The following is a 20910-nucleotide window of genomic DNA, read 5'->3' as shown; positions in this document are numbered from 1 at the left end:
CATTGCAGCATGGTGGCAGATGGGAATTAATCCAAAATATGCAGGAGGCTGGGTGGAAATTACAGGCCTATTTTGAAAATAAGTGTGATACAAATAAATGTAAAATAAATGTAAATAAGTGTAAATGAAGTGACTTTCCTTATTTATTTTTCTTTAGTGCATTCAAAACCACAATTTGATCTTTCCACAGTTGTGTTTATATAAAACCCCTCACTATCAATAGCATAATAGTTCATTAGCACAATAGGTGCATTTTGAGAATAGGTATAATAGTTGCATGGTATTTTGAGAATCTCCAAGTTCATGCAACTCCACAGAATACAACTCACATGATGAAAAGTGTCATGCATAGAACATTTCTTAATTTAACTGTGAGATTTGGGAAAGTTGAGTAACAGCCCTGTGTCAACATCAGCACTTCACTGCAAAACTACCCAGCATCATCAACCTCTTTATTAAGAGAATCTTTTCCTCTATTGTGCCCATAGGCTTTATTTGGAGTTGGGTCTACTTTCTGATTATTTTTTTTTATTTCCTTATCCCTCTTCTACATTCTTGAGAATGTAAACCTCCAAATTTAAATGAAAACTCCAGGGGTAGTTTATCAACTTCAGTTTGAACAAAGACATGAACAGAATAGATTTATAAACCGGGAGAATGGATTTTCAATTGAAGTAACTCTGTTTGAAAAGAAACTAGCTATTTTAATGCCATTTTTCACTCCAGCTGCATTCAGTGACATGGATTAGACAAAATGGCAGAGGCAAAAATACCTTCAAGGAGATAAGATTTAAGAGGAAAAGTGGTAGTATGGGTTTGGAATCTTACAAATAAAGAAAAGAATAATGCTATTTATTCTCCCTCGAGCTCTAAACTGCCATAGCCTTTAGCCTTTCAGGCTGTGCTGTGATCTCTGGCAACAGCACTGGAAAAGAGCAGCTGAAAGGCAGGGGAGCTCTGCCATCCTACTGCTTTCCAAGAAGATGTCCCCATACCCACCAGCTGCAACTTAGACATTCAGATTCTCTTCCTAAATTTGATTTTAAAAGGGTAAGTGCTCTTAAGAGGTTTTAGATTCTTCTGGGGTTTGTTTTTGTTTGATTGGTTTTCTTTACCAGCATGTGCATTTTACCTACAACTCATAAATAAATTACATCTCTTTCCCCTTTCTCTTTTCAATAAATAGAAACAACCAGACATATTTACCTTTTTTATCTTTACTTTTTTTACCTTTTAGGAGGATGAGTCAAAAAAGGGGGTTTTATTTTTCCTGGTTTAAGAGGCTGAGTTCGTATCTAGTAATAAGGTGTTAAGTCGAAAGGTGGGTTCTCCTCTCTATTCCCAGTTCTGCTCTTCATTGCTCCCTTTAAGCCCAAAATGTTTTCGCTTTATCCACAAATTCCTGGTACTTCCTCTGTGCCATCACATTTGCATGGTACTACAGTAAACTGGTTATATCACTTAAATTGGCCTAAAAACATCCACTTTTTCCTTATAGACCAGAAAGGTAAGAGTGATGAGTGGGAGAGCAAGGCAATGTTCAGCCACCAATGGAGCATGGGTATATGTAGGAATGCTGACATGCCCAATTAAACCAGATCATGTTGCCAATATGAGCAGCTTGGCCCCTCAAGGATCTGTCAGAGTAACACTACCATCCCTCTCATCCCCATGAGGAGTTTTATTTCCTAATTCTTTTGAAAATATTTGGTGATCTTTCAAGAAAGATCCTAGAACTGAGGAAAATATGAGGCTCAGGCACTCAAAATCACAAAAATAATGTTTGGATGGATGCAGCCTCAACAAAACAGAAAAGAACTAACACAGCACTTGGAGCACTACTTGTTCACTATCTAACAATGGATTTAGGATTCTGTCTATGAATCTGAAAATGGCAAATGATAAGTCAAAGTTATCCAAGATAAAGCTGTTCTTTATACACCACTCTGGCAGCAGAATATCCAGACTTCTTGATCCCGTAGCTATAAAGCCTCTTTTGACACAAATGTGAATTTTGCCCAAGTCAGGATTACATGTCCAAACCTTCAGTATATCATGAAAGACTGAAGCTTGTGAAAAAGATCAGTACATTTTTTTATCAAGTTAACCTTTCATATGTTGCAAGTTATTTTAGTGAACAGTGGAAAGGAGAGAAGGCAGTGGCATGTGGCAGCTCCTGAAAGGCTATCCAGCTGTTGAATAAAAGGTTTAAAATTTGAGCACTATCATCAGCATTCCTCTAATCTGTACCATCCACACTGTCAGGGTATTATAGTTTTCAAATAGGAGAACAGAGAAATTGTCCCTGGACTATAATATCTACGGAGCCATAAATTGCCCATTTATTGAAGTTAAAAAGGTATATGGGACATCACATTTTTTGATTCAAACCTTCAGAATTTAAACTTGAAACCAAGCTGTCTGAGCACTGTATCATAAAAACCTTGCTATAAGAGGTGCAGCTGATAAGTCAGCTTGATGTACCTGTTAGCCATCATTCCATTAAATAAATGGTCTAGAACCTGAGCAGAAAGATTTCATAAGCAACCTTGAAACAATAATGGGTGCCCCTCTACAGCCTTCTTGCACACAAGGGAAGTTGAGCAAGTGAGAAGGACAGACCTATAGCAAACACAGTAACAAATAAATCTACATATTTCTATGGAAAGTTTGCTCCTGTTAGTATACACTGCAGGACACTCATACTAATTTTACAGTTCTTGTTAAGGTTTGGACTTAGTGCTCTGTGAAATCTCCTTCTCAATAATGGTGTCAAATTCTCCGCACTTTCAAACACTGGCAAGACCTTACTGCAATGTAAGAAGAGAAACATTCAGCCCAGGTATACGTAGACACTGGGTATCACTAAATCAGTGAAAGAGAGTTTCTCTAATGAAATTTTCTTTTCTAATTTTAAACATTAGAAATGTTTGCTATTTGAACACAAATAATAAGCCTTGAACCATACAAAGAAGAATGTTAGATAAATATTGCCTATGTTGCTTTGTTATTAAGTTTACATGTAAAACTGTGTTGAGAAACCCTGCAAGATTACTTTTATCATCTGATGTTGCTTTTTTTTTAAAAAAAACAGGCTTTAATTGTCAAGTTTGTGTTTTGAATTAATAAATTTGAATCTAAATCAAGGTATATGTATTGTACAGAAGTTTCATATTTTTCCCACTCTAATTCTCTGTTTCCCCTACAAGCAAAAAGTAGACAAAGGGTCAGAGATTTAATTCAGTTTCTGGTAGGTGCTGTATGGACTTCTGACATTATCACCTCGTTGGTACAACCATTACTCTAATTAACTCTCTTCTCCACACTCATCCTGCTTGCACTTCCTTCAATGCAAATACAAATACTAAGGGCACTATGCTGCTTCTCATTAAATAATGTCAATAAGGCTTTTTCAGTGTTGGAAAGTTCTGTACACAAAGCAACATTTTATTTTCACAAATTGTTTTTAACGTAACTACTTTGGTAAAAAACTACAGTCCAGCTCACATATGACACAGTACTTTCATAGTAGTTTCTGGCCACCTACTTTTAATGCAAACTGTCTGCTCTCTTCTTCCTTAAAGTTTTTTAAAGCTTGTTTCTTTTCTGTTTAAAATACACTTGCTGCTCTGCTGCATATTATGACATCTGTTCACAACAACATGGGTCTCAGTTTGTCAAAAAATAAATCTTATGACAGAGCCTCATCTAGAACCAGTACAGCAAGATCATCTTCTCAGTATTACATTTTCCTTCGTCTATTTAAGTTAAGCTTCTGAGACCTCTGTTTGTTTCCTAAGCCCATAAAAAATGTCCTCTGTGCTTGACTGAAGTTCTGACTATGGTCTCAGAACTTAAAATGGCAAAACTAGACCTAGATGAATAGTTTAGTCTTATAACACAAGAACACGTGGAAGCCAAGAATCATTCTGCAGAGAAATTCAAGAAAAGAGATTGTTGCATATTTTTATTTTTTTTGGAGTAATAGTAATTATTATCATCATCACTATTATCTTTATCATTATTGAGTCTGTGAAGTTGAGAAAGCAATATTGTTAAAATTCCTTGTATAAGACTACACTAAAATTGACCATGATATCAAAAAAGGCCTGTACTAGCAAGAGTGATAAGCATTCCAAAAATGACATTAGAGGACTCGTACTTTTCACGTGGAAAAAGTAAGAACTTACAATAGACAAAATTTGTACAGACGGTAAACATTTAGGCTTGCCACTGACTTAGGTGAGGAGGATGCATCCATATGAACATGCCTTTTTTTCCAAAAGGTAATCACTATCCATGGGGACAGCTGAAAAGCCTCTGTTCATAGAAGTATTGATCCTCAGGTCCTGCAAAATAATGCTAAGAGCCTCTTGAAAGAAGAAAACGTGCTGAAAAATTTCTCGTCATTAGGTAGACACTAAAGCATATCAAAACATTACTAGCTATGCCTATTAAAACCAGCAACCTACTCCCAGCATTAATCAGTTTATAAATTAATTACTCCTGTGTAAGCAGATCCCCATCTGTTCTTCAATGAAAGAGCAACCTCAGATCTTCTTTCTCTTCGGCTACCAACAGGATTATTCATCAGATTTCCAATCAGTCAGCTCATTTTTATAAGCTATTTTCAGGATTCTCTGAGTATTACCAAGCATGTAATTCAAGCTGACAGACTGTTGGTGTAGCAATAAGGCACAAGAAGGAAAGACTATATCCTAGATTGAGTCTGTAAGGGTAACATTTTTGTTTGCTTTTCTTTACAAGAGTTTTGCAGAAAGGTTGCACTGCATAATGCATATTCAGGTGACAAAACGGACACATGGCTGCTCTCTGAGTTCTTTCTTCAAGAAGAAGCTTACTTCTGCAGTCCAACTGTCCTAGTGTTCACGACAGCAACAGCAGCAGAACTTATATAAGAAGCCAAACACTCTCCTTGTGAGGACCCTGCTTTCCTCTGTCCAGAAGAATTAAACACTCTTCATGGTCTCAGGCACATTACAGACATCTCTACTAAGCAAGCAGGTGACAAATACAAAAGAAGTCATTCCACTTCTGTAAAAATTACTGTAGGTACTTGTTACAGTCTATTTACTTTCAAGACAAAAAAACATAGATTTAGATAACCATTTCTTGATGTGACTTATACCAAATATGGTCTGACTGCTCTGAAGACTGATGTAGAATTTGCTTTTGTGCTCCTCTTGTGAAGACAAAACTTTCCAATAGGAAAGGGGGCTCAAACAATATTCCCATGGCTATTATAACAGTGCATTAACATCAGAATCAGTAGCATCAGTATTTATAAACTTCCACACAGCAATTCCACTCTCTGTTCAACAGGCATTTTAAAGAGATATCTATATCACAGACAAGTAAAGGATATCTCAACGTGTTTTAATTAACACAAACATCTGCTACTCCAGTCCCATGATATTAGGAAGTCTGGTGCACAGTCTGTGTAGAAGTCCATGCTCCTACAGCTAATGCGGCAATCAATCCACGTGCTAGCCAGATTAATGCACCTCCAGTAAGCCACACATATGCACAGCCACTACAGTACTTCCAGCAAGGTCTGTAAGGATAGCAGAGCAGCACTATCCAAATCCACCCACTCATTCATCTATCACTAATTCAAAGTGAGAGACCTGAAGAGTTTCAGAAATCCAGCTACACCATATGCATGTCAGCAAAACCAACACTAGCCAGTTCTAACAGCACATTGCCCTGTGGCTCCAGAAGCATGCCACTGACACATTTGAGAACTCCTGTGGGCTTCCTCTCTCTCAAAACCAGAAGCCTGTATTACACAAATGCATTAAATATGGCCAGGACTTCTCCAACAATAGTAACAATGATGCCTATGGAAAGTGTTGAACCATTCCCTAAACTTTTCCAAGTTTCATTACAAATTTACAAAAAAAGCTTCTCAGAGCTTGAGTTAAATATCTGCAAAATGAGAAAAAACAAACTGTCTTCTGAGTACTTCTGTTCAGGAAACTCAAGCTGCAGGAGACAGAGATCCAAATCCATGCTGTGAATCAGATGACAAACAAAGACATGAGTCAATCTCTAATACTCAAAAGCAGTATGCTAGCTGTTGGACTACTAATTCTACTTCACATTGCAGCTCTTGCTTGCCTCTTTCTACTTCACCCAGAAAATCCAAAATGTTTATTATGAATATGAAAAACTTCCTCTGAATGAGACAGAAAAGTAGTCAACCTCTTCTATTATTCCAATCCATTACATGTTTTCAGTGGCCATCTCTTACGAATGGGTGATTGGAAGGGTTGGAAGGGAGTCTGGAGATCATCTAGTTCCACCTCCCCTGCTAAAGCAGGTTCACCTAAAGCAGGGTGTGCAGGTTTGCATCCAAGCCAGTTTTTATTATCTCCCTCAAAGATCTCCATCCTGTTTTATCTCAGAATCAAGGGAGTTTTTGGGAATGAAATTGACTGGTAAGCGAGGTCTTCCAATTAAATTATCTTAATTTTATTCTAGTTACATTTTGGTTTGGGGCTGGGGTGGCCCAAAAATAGGTTTCGATTCAGATAGATTTAACACTTCTAAAAATAGAGTTTGATATTTGTGTGCTACATCCTGCCCTGCATAGGGAGAGTACATCGGCTTATCAGCTGTACTAAGTCTGTGATATGTAACAAAATTAAGGCTTTCCTACAGGAGGAGCAATTTGAGAACCACTTGATTTAGGTGCTCTGTACTTTGTTTTTCCCTTTCCTACTTTTGGCACTGAAGTTCTTTTTATTTAGCCACTCCATTTCACTGTCAGCATCAGTCTTGTATCATTTAAGAGGCCAGATACAGGCAGCAGAGTGGCTGTGTTGGGATGTGTGATCCCAGATGCACAGTACCAACGTGCTGCCCTGATGGAAGATTTAGAAGTTTGAATTACTTCAGATAGTCCCTGGGCCTTATTCAAGTCTTAGCAGACAATGTTTCAGCCAAGAAACTTGAATGACTACACCCAGGATCCACAAAGCCATTTGCAGATCTTCGCAGAGATGTGCATCTGGAGAGTCTCAATCATCTGTTCTGTAAAAATGTTGGCTGAAAAATATGCATATCAGCCTGGTAAACAGCATTGGCCTTCCTCCCCCAGTCTGCTCATCATACATTTACACTGCCTCCAACTTGCTCCAGAACCCTGTGAGTCTTCTCCGCCATGGTGATCAGGTGGGTTTTTTCGCTGAAGATTTTTCTTCTTGGCTGGCTTCCAGAGATACTCTAGATTTGTGACCATTTTGCGGTCATTTTAAAAGGGCTGCTTTTTGTGCAGAGTATTCAGCCAGACCAGATGTTCTTCTTGAAGAAATTACTTGTTTTAATCCTCTTTTCTCCTCAGATTTTATCTTTCAGGACTCCATTTTCTGGGCTACACTGACTAAAGCTCTTTCATCTATTTGGCTCTGATTTGCTACACAAACCAGATTCAATCTGTGTTGTTTTTTTGAAGAGGTAACCTCCAGTTTCCTGGCACTTTTTCTTCAACTGGCTGTTCAGAATCAGCAGGGAGTTTCTGCATGGCTGGTTCTCCCAGCAAGGACTTCACGATCCTTTCTGGTATGTACTGCATTGCCCATGTACCTGCTGTTCTGAAAAAGTCTGGCAAATATTACTTATTCTTCACAGATAAAAACAAACTACACATTTTTACTTACTTCTTGCAGTAAACATTGAACTCTCCCTTTTGGAAACTCCCTGACTCCATCTTCAAGATGCATTTGTCCTAGCATGACTGGTTTCTCAGTCTATAATGATGCCTTTTCCTGGTCTTAAAATCAAGAGTCAGACACTGTTAGAAGGAGAAAAGGGATTTTACCTTGGTATTTATTTTAAGGATCCTTAGGTGCACACGTCCAGGTCATATGCGTCGAAAATGCACCCCGCCGAGTATGCCCCAAAAGATCGGGTATAACATTATAGGCTTTACTAATTAGCATATCTATCAAAGATTCTCTAATGAGAGGCTCAAGTGAGACCCCCTCCCCAAGGAGCCTTCCCCTGGATGGTTCTATCTTGGTTTACAGAATATGTTCTGGAGAGGACCTTGGGGTCTGGGGCACACTGATCCCTAACTACGAAGCTTCTAAAATGTTTGGTCTCCTAGCTGAACAAACAAGTCCAAGAATGTAGGCAAAAAGCACTAAGAAATCAGAAGTTGTATAAAAGGTGTAACAGGGGTATAAAAGAAAACGCAAAAAATCTTCGTGGCATCAACAAGATACATTTTCTTTCCCAATTCACAAGGGTGATTAGCAGAGACAGGCCTTCCATAGCACTGCGTTATCCGTGAGCTTTGCAAGTCGCATCAACTCTAAAATGCATTTATAGTGCCTCAGTCTGATTGGATTCCTTCACAGGAATATATTCTTTACCTGTGTTCTGTCCTGTCTAGCTACTCTCCTCTGCAACTTGCAAGTCCCAGTGAGAATGTAACTACTAGAAACCAGCATTTCACCGTGCTACCTGTTATTTCATCACAGAAGCTTCAGCAAGTTTGGTGAGAGAAATACAAATATTTCTTCGACATTCACCCGGGTAGATTTATCATTCTTTATTCCCTCATTTTTAGGTCAACTAAAGTGCAATTGTACAATGAATAATAACTTCTTATATTTTATATGTAATTTTATGGAAATAAGAATGACTGGACTTCCTTTACAATTGAAAATGAAAGCAATTCTTCCTTTTGTGTGTCATAGCTGGGCATGTAGCAGAAAAATCAATGAAACTACAAATTTTTGTGGAATAATATACTTGGTTTATGCAGCAAGCCTGCTTTTGTAGATTATTTGCACATGATTTTCCGTGCACCAGTTCCCAAGTTTCAAATTTATTTCTCAGCCTCCTTTATGAGGTAGCTAGAGTACAATAATCTGAATACAACTCCAAGATGAAACACGACAGCAGCTGATTCTGATCTGATTTGTTTCTTTTAAAATAAAGTTATTGTTGCTCTTCCCATCTCTCATGGGATTCAACTGCATGTGTGCTTTGGATTTCCTCATCCCACCCCAGGCTGCTTGGACAGGAATTTCTGTATTCCTCCCTGGTCACCTGTCCCTGCTTCTACCACTAGAATTCTTCTTTGTTTTGCTTGAGGTTAGCTGGAAACTCATTGCATATCCATGCAGGTCTCCTGACGCCCTTGCTGTTTTCAGTATGGACCATTTTATTGTCAAAAAAAAAAAGAAAAATCAGTTTATGAAGGATTTTGTCTACATATACATTAGCATGCGAAATTCTCCACTCAGCCTTATCTTGTCAACGCACATCCAGAGTTTTGTCAAGTACAACTCATTCAGCTTTATTTTCTCATGCTGAATAGCACAATATTCTATAAGGAACATCACTGACAGATGTGTGAGAAAAGACTGTGGAGTCGCGCCTAGTGCTATCTTCATAAACATACGATGGCATATTTTTGATCTTCTATGAACATACAGAATTATTATTTCTTCAGACCTGTCCTGACATATTATAGAAGCTTCATTAATAAATCCTAGCCTAATTAAAGTAAGAAAAAATGCCACTGAAAAAGGTTTTGTGTGTATTTGACAGCATAAAACTTAATTCATATCTTTTTATTGCCCAGATATTCAGAAAAAAAGAGTATGCATAATTGTACTGAGTAACAAAAATAACCATGCACCTAGGAGTCAGAAAGAATTTCACTGAGAAAGGTTTCATCTCACCAATGTGTGAGTAAAATGTGTGCAAAACTCTGAACATTAATGCAGATGAGCTTCCACAGTTCCACTTCCCACAAAGTCTCTCCTCTTGCCAGATCTTGTATTCATCTCGTAGTAACAAAGTGGGGGGAAAAGTAGGGAACAGTTTCACCTTTCACCATTTCAGCTCCCTGAGATGAGTGGGAGGAGGCACAAAATCACTCCCAGAATTGCCAAAATACCTAGGCAAAGACTTGGAGCTTATGAGCTGTTACCCTTTCAAGCAGAGTTCCCACAGATACCCTAGAAGCAATGGTATGAATAAATACTGGGAAGCTACTGCATTTTCCACTCACTGTGGCTTCAGAATTAATTTATACTGCCATTCATATTTCGACGCAATTAACAGAAACCAATGTCACGTACACATACCAGACACTGTATTTAATTTAAAATGCTCAATTTAAAGGCTCAGAAAGTCATAAAAATAGAACAGCATAAATCTGTATTTTTTTTTTCCAAAACAGTGGAAAAGATTCAACTTAATATCCATCCCACCTCAGAAATATTTCCTAATTAATCAAATTATCTCCAAGGTGATTTCAAAGTTCTGAAAACTCATGCTCACCTGAGTTTTCATTTAGAAATGAAAGTATTAAGAAACTGAATCACAAAACACATAAAATTGTCAGTGCCACAATGAAGTTGCTATTTAACTAATAATTAAGAGAAATTTGTTTTGCTTCTGACGCAGTTACTGGTTTCTCCTAGAACTGATTTCCATAAGGTTGCTTTGTCCTGGGTACCCACATAAATATGAAATTCTGGAATTTTCTCAGGTCTTTCATTTGATTTTTAATAAACCTAACCAAATCAGACAGTTTAAAACCTAAACCAAAACACAAACAGTTTTGTGGCTGACTACTTCTGATTACTACAATGGTAGCTATACCCTGGGAAAAAGACCTGTAGGTTCTCATCAAGGAGGTAATTTTCAAAACTGAATATGGACCTAACTGTAGGTGTAAATATTAACCTCTAGTAAAACTCCTCTTTTATTAATTTGTTTTCTTTGAACTATATAGTTGTCATTACTTTTATCAATCTAAATTACAAAAAATATCTCAATATATAATGAACAGGCCCAAGTACAGACCCTGTAGTTTCTCATTTCCCATAATTTTGTAATGATCTGTTTTTTTCTTTTTGTACTTTGATCATTTGTTTGGAAAATCAGTATACCAACCACCATCACATCCCTGATTTAGAGAAGCAAATAAATTTTTCCCAGGCACTAGAACAAACATGTAAAATTCAGAAGTACTGACTGAAGAAGATAGTATTAAAATCAGGAGAAAAAAAGAAAAAAGAAAAAAAAAATCCCAAACATACAGCAAATAAACATATAACTAGCTTAACCCTGTAATAGATCAGCCCATATTCAATTCAGCCTTGCTTAAGAGTGCACAATAGTGGTCAGACAGTCTTCAAGTTGATACTACTTGTTGAGTTTAGAAACCATGACAGAAAGAGCTTAACACACATTTTACATACAACTTACTCACAAAGGAAGCCTGCTGCATACGGGTGATGTAGAAAAAAAAAATCTTATTGTCAAGTTCAATAGAGATGCTTAATTAAAACAAAACAAAAAAAAAAAATAGGTGGCATTTATTCATTTATTCTTCCCTGCGCACTCAACATTTTTCCTCAGGGGAATTAGAAAGTTCAGAACTCAGATGTCTGTGGGTCCTGGGCTTGGGTGTTGATCTATCCCCATCCACCAGAGAGCCTAAACACCTAAGCTGAGACTCCCAAGTTCCATTTTGAGGACAAACACCTAAAAATACTGTGATTTGAAGGCAGGCAAACTTAAAACATTTATTTAAGTAAAATATTGACAACCTAAACAGTGACATTATTTCTCTTAATTGCTTTATGGGTAAGGTTATGTCCTTTAGAGGGCTATTTGTTCTACTGAGCTTTAGGAGTTACTCGTGGTCTGTGGGGGTCTAGATTTTCCTGCCTTCAAATAAATCCAAAATAAGAGCTAAACAAAAAATTTAATACAAAAATCTCACATATGTGTCTGAACCCAGATATTTCAAAGGACATTTAGCTTTCAATTCTAATAAATTGATTGATTTCCATAGTTTGACATGATTTATTGGTCCCAGACTTGACAGCAGAAGCATCATATTGAGGTACCATCTGGAATGGGTGAGACAATACATGCCAAAACAGAAGAGAGCTAAAAACAGGGTTAGGAAAAGGCAGCAGAAAAATAAGGATAAGGCAAAATGAAGGAAAAAGGTATCCCAAAATATTGGATAAACCTATAGGAGTAAAACAACTTTAGTCCTCTATTCTCAATTCAGAACAGGAATAGCTTCCTATACTATGACTAAGCAGTGCCTCTCTCAAACATTTAGGAGCAACAATCCACCTCATAAATTGGGTTTAGTAGTGTTGACCAGGCAGGTAACATACTGACAGCAACCCTCCCTTCATGCCCTGAACCATTTAGGAGAGTAGGACCCTCCCTCCCACACATTTCTGCATGGGATCCTCACCAACTAACATCCTTGTTGCAAGTTCCTCAAATCCTTCCTTCTGCTTTGGTTATAGCAACAAGTGTCCATGACTCAGCCTCAGTATGGCTGCTTTGTTTCCTTAAAAGTTTAAAAATCTTGAGTTTTCCAAAATCGTAGTAGCAAAAAACTAGTCTCCTAACCTTGAAAATTTTTACACCTCCTCCCTAGCAAAGAAGGGAACAGAACTTTTTGCCTTACAGAAACAGCCAGTTTTTCCCACAGTTCAGCAGCTGGGTGCATCCTTTAAAGTCACTGTGTTAAAGGCTTCTTAGAGCTGAAGGTCAAGATGTGTATCTTAAATTTTTTGGCCCTGTGGCAAGGGAACACGAGGCTGCTCCACCATTTTTCTATTACTCTAGGTTTAAATGCTGGTCTTCTTAATTTCATGGTTTTTTTATAATTTCAAAAACCAATTGCAGGGGATACTACAGGCCAAACAATGCCTTTATGCCAGGTACTGATGACCACTAAAACACAGGGGTAAGCTGAACTCATCTCCTCTCTGTAGCATTACCCAAAAGCATCTTTGCCCAATCCCACCTAACTTTGCAGAACTGTTGAACAGATCTTTGTAGTACTGGAAGAGACAATTCCCCCTGTGGCTGAGAAAATGTGTCTTGAAGCCTCCTCTTTGAATATGCATGGCATAAAAACTGTGGTTGAAACTCTCATTAGTTGTTACAGGCCAGAACACACAATGAAGTTCCATATCAGGGTCTGCAAGCAAAAATTGATAAAATATGTTTGCAGACACTGTATTATAGATATAATGTCTTCCAGAGCATACTGCATATTCCATTTCTTTTCTAAATTGCTCAGTGCTGCAGCATCCAGTTGCCAAAGAGCTGGAACTTTCCATCAGCAACTGCCTGTGGCAATCTCCACCTGGGCAAGACAATATAAGAATTAAGACAATCTGCTTTCAGTCTCTATATCAGTTTTTCTGCTCTCATTTTCTACAGTTTCCTAACATTTCTGAACTTTCTCAGTATAAAGGCTACACTGAAAGAGGCTGATTGTCAAAGAGAGCTTCTGTCTCTCCATAAATATCATTCTGTTTTCACGGGATGCTGCTTGAGTCCAGAATTAGCTGAAGCTCACCAGGGTTCTATACAGCCCAGAGATTTGGCAAGCAGCAGCCTGATTTATTTTCAAGCAGATTCTACTTGGTGATTACTCTTGTGGAACTCTAATGATTTATCATTTTAGTGAAAACTTGAACAAGCATCACCTTCTTAGGAAAAGACATTTTGACAATTACCTTTTGTGCATGTAATGCAGTGTGGGTGACCACCATACATAATACCCAGGAAAATTATTGGAAAGGGTGAAATTATACCACTATAAAATCCAAATCAGCTGTTTCAGAAGTAACAGCTGAAAAATGTACACACATACTTTTTGATATCACCTGTATTTGTCATGAGAACAAATGCACTCATTTATATATTCAGGTGATCCAGGCTTCCCCTTTATCTTATAAAAACCCAAAAAACAACCCAAAACCCCCAAATTTTTAATATCCAAAGAAAACAGGAGCTTTACTCCAGTGGAAGGCAAAAATTTTAGTACCTATTCTGTTCTTTACTGTGAAACCAGAACAGAAGATCACTGTAAACATACAAGAAATGCAGCCTAAGAAGCAGACATAAGGGAAGAAAAAGAATAAAAAAAAGCTAAGCTTCTTGACTAAATGGACTCATTTGTCTAGAAATACACTTGCACCTGTATTTTAGTACTGGAACAAAACAATGAGAGATACAGCAAATAAATGAAAAATTACATCTCTGCCTGCCTTTCTTTTTCTATTCTTTTCCTCCATCACTGAAAATACTAACACATACAGATAAGCCAAAGCAGCAGCAAAGCCCTGCCAATTTGCCAGCATTCTTTTCCTTCAGTTAGACTCTTTTTAAATCTATATGACAAATTTCAACTGTACTGAAGGGTAAGAAATTACAAATTCTGGAGACTAAAACCTTCCAATTTTGTAGAAGCCAGGTGTAAACTAATAACTAGCAGAAATGACCAGAAGAGAAACACATCCAGTTTAGGCCTCACATGCCTATTGTATAGCTTTTTAGTGGGGGTCTTCACATGAACCTAGAACAACACACACAGGAAAAAAACGCTCAAACAATTAGCTGATATATGTAACCACACCCCTGCAGATGAAAAATCCCACACATGGAAAGAAAATTCAGAATGCAGAGTGAATCAGTACTTGGCCAAATATGACCTAAATGGTTTTAGGACAGCAACCATCCTCTGGTTAATATATAGGTGAATCTAAGAGCACCAGCTGTTTCAATAACGAAATTTTTTCAACAGAAATGAAGCACTGTCTGCTGGTAATTGATTTCTGCACAAATATCTTATAAAGGGAATGTCAGGATTTGTGTGATCTAACATGCTTTATCTAGCTTTAGGATCTAACATGCTTTATCTAGCTTTCAGCTGCATGTAAAAGAGGTCATTTGGGTAATGATTAGGTAAGTGAAATTACGCACTGCTAGCTGAATTCATCCTCTTCTGGCTTTGATAAAGTTGTAATTTTGGCCAGAAACTACTGTCATGCAAACAGAAAACAAGATAATGAAAATACTAATGGGATCGCAGAAAAAAAACTAGAATACACTAGCCACGACGTCCATCTATACTTGCTACAAAGGACTAGCTCTGGCTTCACAAATAGTTTTAACTGTTCTTTAAATTTCCAATACTCTAATTTAATTACTTGTGCACTTATTGTATAATCAAATCCAACAATCTGCCATCAGAAAGGTATCAACAACAGGAAGAGGTACTTGATAGTGGCGGCATTGCTATATGTAGATGTACTGCTCTTTGCCTTTTCTTAATTTTTTTCTTTTTTAAACTCTGCTCTCAGCACCAATTTAGACAAAAGGCAACAGTCCAAATACTTCTGCACATTTGGCTCATCGCTAGCACCAAAACAGAAGTTTGCACCAGCTCTACTATTTTTTGGTCACTCTGCGATTTGGTCACCTCAGTGTTCTTTGGAAAAGTTTTACAAACACGAGTTGCTCCCTTCACTTCCAACCCTTTGAGGAACTTGGAATAGCATCAAAAGTGACAATAACGTATGCACTCTGCTTATCCATTGTGTGTCCCAGACACAAATGTGAAGGGCCTAAGCGGAAAAAATATTTTGGTGGCTGATGCTACCTTCACATAAAGAAGGGAGAAAAGTACCTGTAAAAGGGAGGAATACTCTTTATTCTCCTCACCCTTAAATAGGTATCAGGCAAAGGAAAACCCAAGAGAGTTTTTTTCATTTGCTTTGCTGGTTTTCTCCCTGCTTAGACACTCAAAATAGAATGTTAAATCTCAGACTGCTTGGCATTTCAATATTGCCAACCTATGATTGTCACCAGTTAAGGACAAAGGACATCCTTAGTTGAGGTTCCTTTATGCCTTCAAGTGTGATGTCAGAGAAAGTATTTCTTGTATTTCCGTTTCAGCACAGTTGCTTCACCCCAAAATAAAATTATGATTCATCAGGTTTCCTTCATGTATTTCACAAATCAGACATCTGTTACACAAGTAGCGACGGTAACATACAACACAGAAAAGAAATAGATTGCAATACGATGAATGAAAGTTCTAGAAACATAATTAAGAAGCCTTTTAAGGATTCTATTTATTTAGTTACCCAAAAAACTTGAGATTAAAAGATTAAAGCTTCATTACCTTTATCTCTGAATTTGTTGATTATAACTACAAGTGTATAATATGAGCATAAATTAAAGTTTTGATCCCACATGGTAACTACTTACAACTTTTCATTTGTTCATACCAAAGGGAACTTGAGAGCGCTGACCCAAAAATTAATTGTAAGGACAGTCTGAGTGATCTGTGCCTCCATTTTTTACAGACTTGGCCAAGCACCATCATAACCAAAAGACAAACAAAGGTTATGAAGGCTTCTCACAAAAGATACAGAAAGATCTGTTTATAATAATAGCAAGCAATTGTTATTTTCAAAATGCAATTACAGCCCTGGTGAGGATTTGATTTATTTTAAAAAATTAAAAATCAGGTGTTGTTAATATTTATATTCTATATTAAAATTCAGGTAAAAATTTTAAAAAGCATTTCAGGTTATAAATTAGAATTTTTAAAAAACCTCAATCACTGAATCAAATTCCCTCTGTTTCACATAGGCAAACACAAAATATATACTCAAAGAATAGTACAATTTAATTAACTCAGTACTTAGCCTACCATCTAGCCACTAATGACTGCTATCAAAGTGAAATGGTATGTTATATCATATGGTATATCATATGTAACAGGTATTTCAGACACTCTTGACACATGTAAACAATAGTGAGAATTCTCTCAGGCAATATCTGTTTTACCAAGTAGCTCCTTTTCCAGAAAACTCATAGCTCCAATCTTGCCTTTAATTCCTTGAATGCCCTATTAACAGGTGTGCATATATAAACATATATAAACACAAGCATATCTATAAACCAAAACCATCAAGACTCCAGAATTTAAAGTTGATTAACACACATAAAAATGAAACTATGATCTTCTTAGCCTGCATAAAGTATTTAATTTCAATCTTGCAGTAAAAATGGGCTAAAATTGCCTTTAAAAATGGACTTTGAGGTATGTGTTGCCCTAACTGAAAGATGTGTAGGTTCTGGATGAGAATAAAACCTGTGGAAAACCATGTAAATACAGAAATGGGTGGAATAGGCTCATATTCAACCTTCTGGGCATCTCAAATTGCAAATAGACTTTATAGATGGAACATTTATATGAGAAGGGCAAACTCAAGCATGTGCCCTGTAAATGCCTTAACAACCTGAGTTTATAAAGAAGTTTACCTTATGGAAGAAGAAAACATGCACACTTTCTATGAGGTTTGTGAAAAGATTATGCAGGCTGGCATATTGTTTATTTCAACTGTGGCATAAAGACTTTTATAAGCCAGCATGTACTAGCTTTTCATTCTTTACAGACACATCAGCAGACTTGTCATGTAGGTAGACACAAATAAGTGTTTGAATTTAGAAGCTCTCTTCTCAAAATCTCAAAAAAGAACAGACACTTGTGACAGCCATCCACCACATAATGTCAAAGCCCCACTATGAATGTTGACATTTGCTAGATGTCATGGGTTTTAAAGTATATTTTTTAAAATAAATGTATTCATTTAAAAACTACCATTTAGATTTCTGCTTTTATATTTTAAGAAATACAAGAGTTTTCAGGAAATCTAGCTTTCATCTTGGCCAATGCTTTTATGGATCATCCTGTTACTGTTACTTGAGGTGAGACACAACAAAGCAAAGCTCACAAAACAAATCCACACAGAGTCAGGCTTTCTCTGTCTGTGAGCCTACTATTGCTGCAGAGAGAGTGATAAAATATTTGCTCTTCTATAACCACAACCCAATGAGTGCTTCTTCCCTAATCCATAATCATTATGCATGCATTGTTCCAACAGCCAGCTTTGAACAATTTGACTCTAAGGCTTCTCCATCAAGAGCTTAAAAGGCTTTCACTTGCTGTATTCTTCTTTATCCTGCTACACAAAGAAAATTGCTGAGACACACCAAATACTGGTTTGCTAAAGATATTATCGTATGAAACTTGCTTATTCAAACAACATGCTGTTCCTATAAACTATGGAGCACAGAACCATGACATGTGGGATGACAACTTTGATGTACCCACAATGGGCGATGATGTCTCAGTGCACAGCCCCAGCTCATGTTTAAATGCACATCCTGTCTGATGCACTCTGGAAGCACTCTAACCCCACTTTAACAAGGGATTAACTTCCACTAAACTGGTGGAAACAGTACCCTTTCAATACATGTGCTGCATTTCTTTTGTGATAACTTGCATTTCAAATGGATGTCTGGTTTTGGTTTGGGTTGTTGTATTTTTTTTTTGTTCCAAGGAAGATTATTTCCCAACTATTTTCCAGGCACACACTTGTAAAAGACAGGACATTTTGGAACAAAGGAATTTTTTGAAAAGTTTGCAAACAAGGAGTCATTATTTTAATTTATTCCTTTTTAGAAAGCTTTCCTATTACAAAACTGTATCCGGTAATCTTGCAAAGTCTGATAATACTCCAAAAGAACACTTTATTTATAAAATGCCTATATTTCCAAAAACACACAGAAATTTGTAAACAAAGTATTTTCAAATACGCTTTTGCTATAAATATGAGATTATTACTGCTGCATTTATTACACGTAACATGAAGCCTATTGTCTTCCCAGCGGCAGTGTGTGCACAAAATAACATATTCCAACAGACACTTAAGCGTGACAGATGAGGAAACGAGCTTAGATGAAAATAACTGAAGTGCGTCAATGGTCAAAAATTAGTTTGAGGCATTCCCTTTATTTTCCAGAAGGAAAAATACAATAAGTAAGATTCAACTGATGAATCGGTTATAAAAAAAAAAAAAAAACAACAAAGTGCCAATGCTAAGAAAATAAACAGTTATAAAAGTCCAATTGAAAATTGTAGAAAAGGAGGATGCAAATTGTTCCAATTTGCTTCCATGCTGGAAGTATTTGCTGTGAAAGAGGAAGAAGTCAGTAATTTTTCTCCTGCTTCCCACACACAATAGCAAAACTAGAGCTTGAGCAATTTTCTAAGACAATTAAACAACAGGTATACAGACTGTCTTGTTTCTAGCCTTTTCTTTCTTGTTATTGAGCTATGCTGAAAGCTTCTATCATAGCTAGCACTTCACTGTGTGCGTTTTCTTCCAGATGTGAAAACATGGTTTATTAGCTTGTGAAACATCTGCATGTTTTTACAAAAGCTGGCTCATGGAAAAAAAAAAAAAAATCAAAGCAAGCAACATAAGTAGAAGAATTAAATGAGATTTTTTTTATATTATTACTATGACAAAAACTGTGTGAAGAAAAAGAAATGGTAAAAAAAAATTTCTCCTGTCCATAAGTGAAATATCGAAGTGCTCAGTCCTTTGGCAAATAAATGCTAACTAGCACATGCAGTATCAACGAGTTAAACCACAGCAAGCTTTATTTCTCCCCTGAAATTCCATCATTCTCTTTTGCAAGGATTTCATACAGCCTCTGCTTTGCTTCCCACTTTTCCTCTTGTCTTTTTCACCCATAATACCAGATTACATGACAAGACCTGAATGTATTGTTTAGTTAGTTTAGGAATCCTGAACAATTCACCCTACAAATTAAAGAAAAGGCCTCAGTTGCCTCACATCTGATTTGGAGCTGCCAAAACTGGCACATCCAAGGAAACACATCTTTTGGATAATGGCTGTCCTGGGCCACTCTAATAGAACTATAAAGGAAATAGAGGCAAAGAAGAGGAAGAGATCTGTGAAGGACAAATATGAAGGAATCATAATGGTAGGCTTGAAAATGAGGGAAAAAAATTGAATCATACGTGTAGCGATAGTAAAGATATGCTGGTGAAAGAAAAAAAAACCAACACTTTTGATTTAGAAACACAAAGATTTGTTGAAGAATGTTAGAAAATACAGAGACAAACCAGTGGTGCTACAGCACTGAAGACAGAATAAGAAACTTTACCAAAAGGCAGCTTGAGAAGACTGTTTAAAGGCTTCTTAACATGCATAAGACTGAAACCCAGTAACCCACTATAACATCAACACTATGATTTCTGTGTTCAGTTTGTATTTTTTTGTGGATTGGGGTGAGAAGGGGTCTGGTTCAATCAGCCAGCACAATTAAAAACCTCTGTAATCTGCAGAATTCTCCCTCACTAGTGAATTCAGTCTACTAATACAGGTCCTAACAGAGGAAAGTCATGAACTTCTATCTATGAATTAGCAGGATAAAGTACAATGGCACCATCAGAGACCTCTGAGTGCAGCCTCTCAACAAGAACCTTTAGGACTTAAATTATTTGCCAGGATATTGAATATGGCACAAAAGATGAAAGCGGACAGCCCAAATTCTGTATATTAAAAGTGCTTGGTGTGTCACAGCCTTAAACATCAGCAACGAAATTGAATATTTATTAATATTGCAATTTTGATTAAATATAAGCTAACATCAGATCTTGTTTCTAGTAGTCTAGGAAGGCAAATAAAGTCAACAAGCCTGATTAAAGCATACACAAGTTGTTTTACAAATCACAAGTACAGCCTTACCTGGATGCCTTTTACTTTTCTGTATTCGGCTGTAGAGAATTACTTCATTAATTAATAGGGATAGTACTGAATCTAACGGTAGTTAATTTAAAATTGTATTAATGAAGACTATGAAAATCCACTCTAACAAAATCACAGGAGACTAAGGCAACATCAGATCTGTATGGCCTGGGACAAAGGCTAATCTGGAATTAAAAGGGATAATATAACTTATGTAATAAAGGGCCAGAAAAAGGACAAAAACAGATGCATATTTATGTGCAGCTATGAAGCTTATGAATATCTTTATTATCTGCTTTAAAACATCTAGTTACCTACATCTTGCAGAAGAAATAAGGAAACAGAAATAAACATACCTGTATTAGAGAGAGATCCTCAAGCTTCAATCTGAAGAGGTAGTTTCTGGGGTTAAAAAGATAGCAGATAAAAATGAATTGTTACTAATATTTCAGTAAAA

The 20910-nt window shown here is 36.8% G+C and overlaps 1 protein-coding gene across 5 annotated transcripts in view; it reads right to left on the bottom strand.

The window, feature by feature from the left end:
• Positions 1-20910, bottom strand: part of SEMA5A (semaphorin 5A) — a 318257-nt gene that overhangs the window by 165211 nt on the left and 132136 nt on the right. For all 5 annotated transcript variants that reach the window (XM_042048660.1, XM_042048663.1, XM_042048661.1 and 2 more), the window contains one exon: positions 20810-20855. In XM_042048660.1, coding sequence (XP_041904594.1) covers positions 20810-20855 — 46 coding nt within the window. The remainder of the gene's footprint in view (positions 1-20809; positions 20856-20910) is intronic.

This window comes from Corvus kubaryi, unplaced genomic scaffold (genome assembly GCF_017639235.1).
Source record: "Corvus kubaryi isolate FWS band 111438036 unplaced genomic scaffold, C.kubaryi_AGA036_p1.0 68, whole genome shotgun sequence".
NCBI lineage: Eukaryota > Metazoa > Chordata > Aves > Passeriformes > Corvidae > Corvus > Corvus kubaryi.
This window is presented reverse-complemented; position numbering and strand designations above follow the sequence as displayed.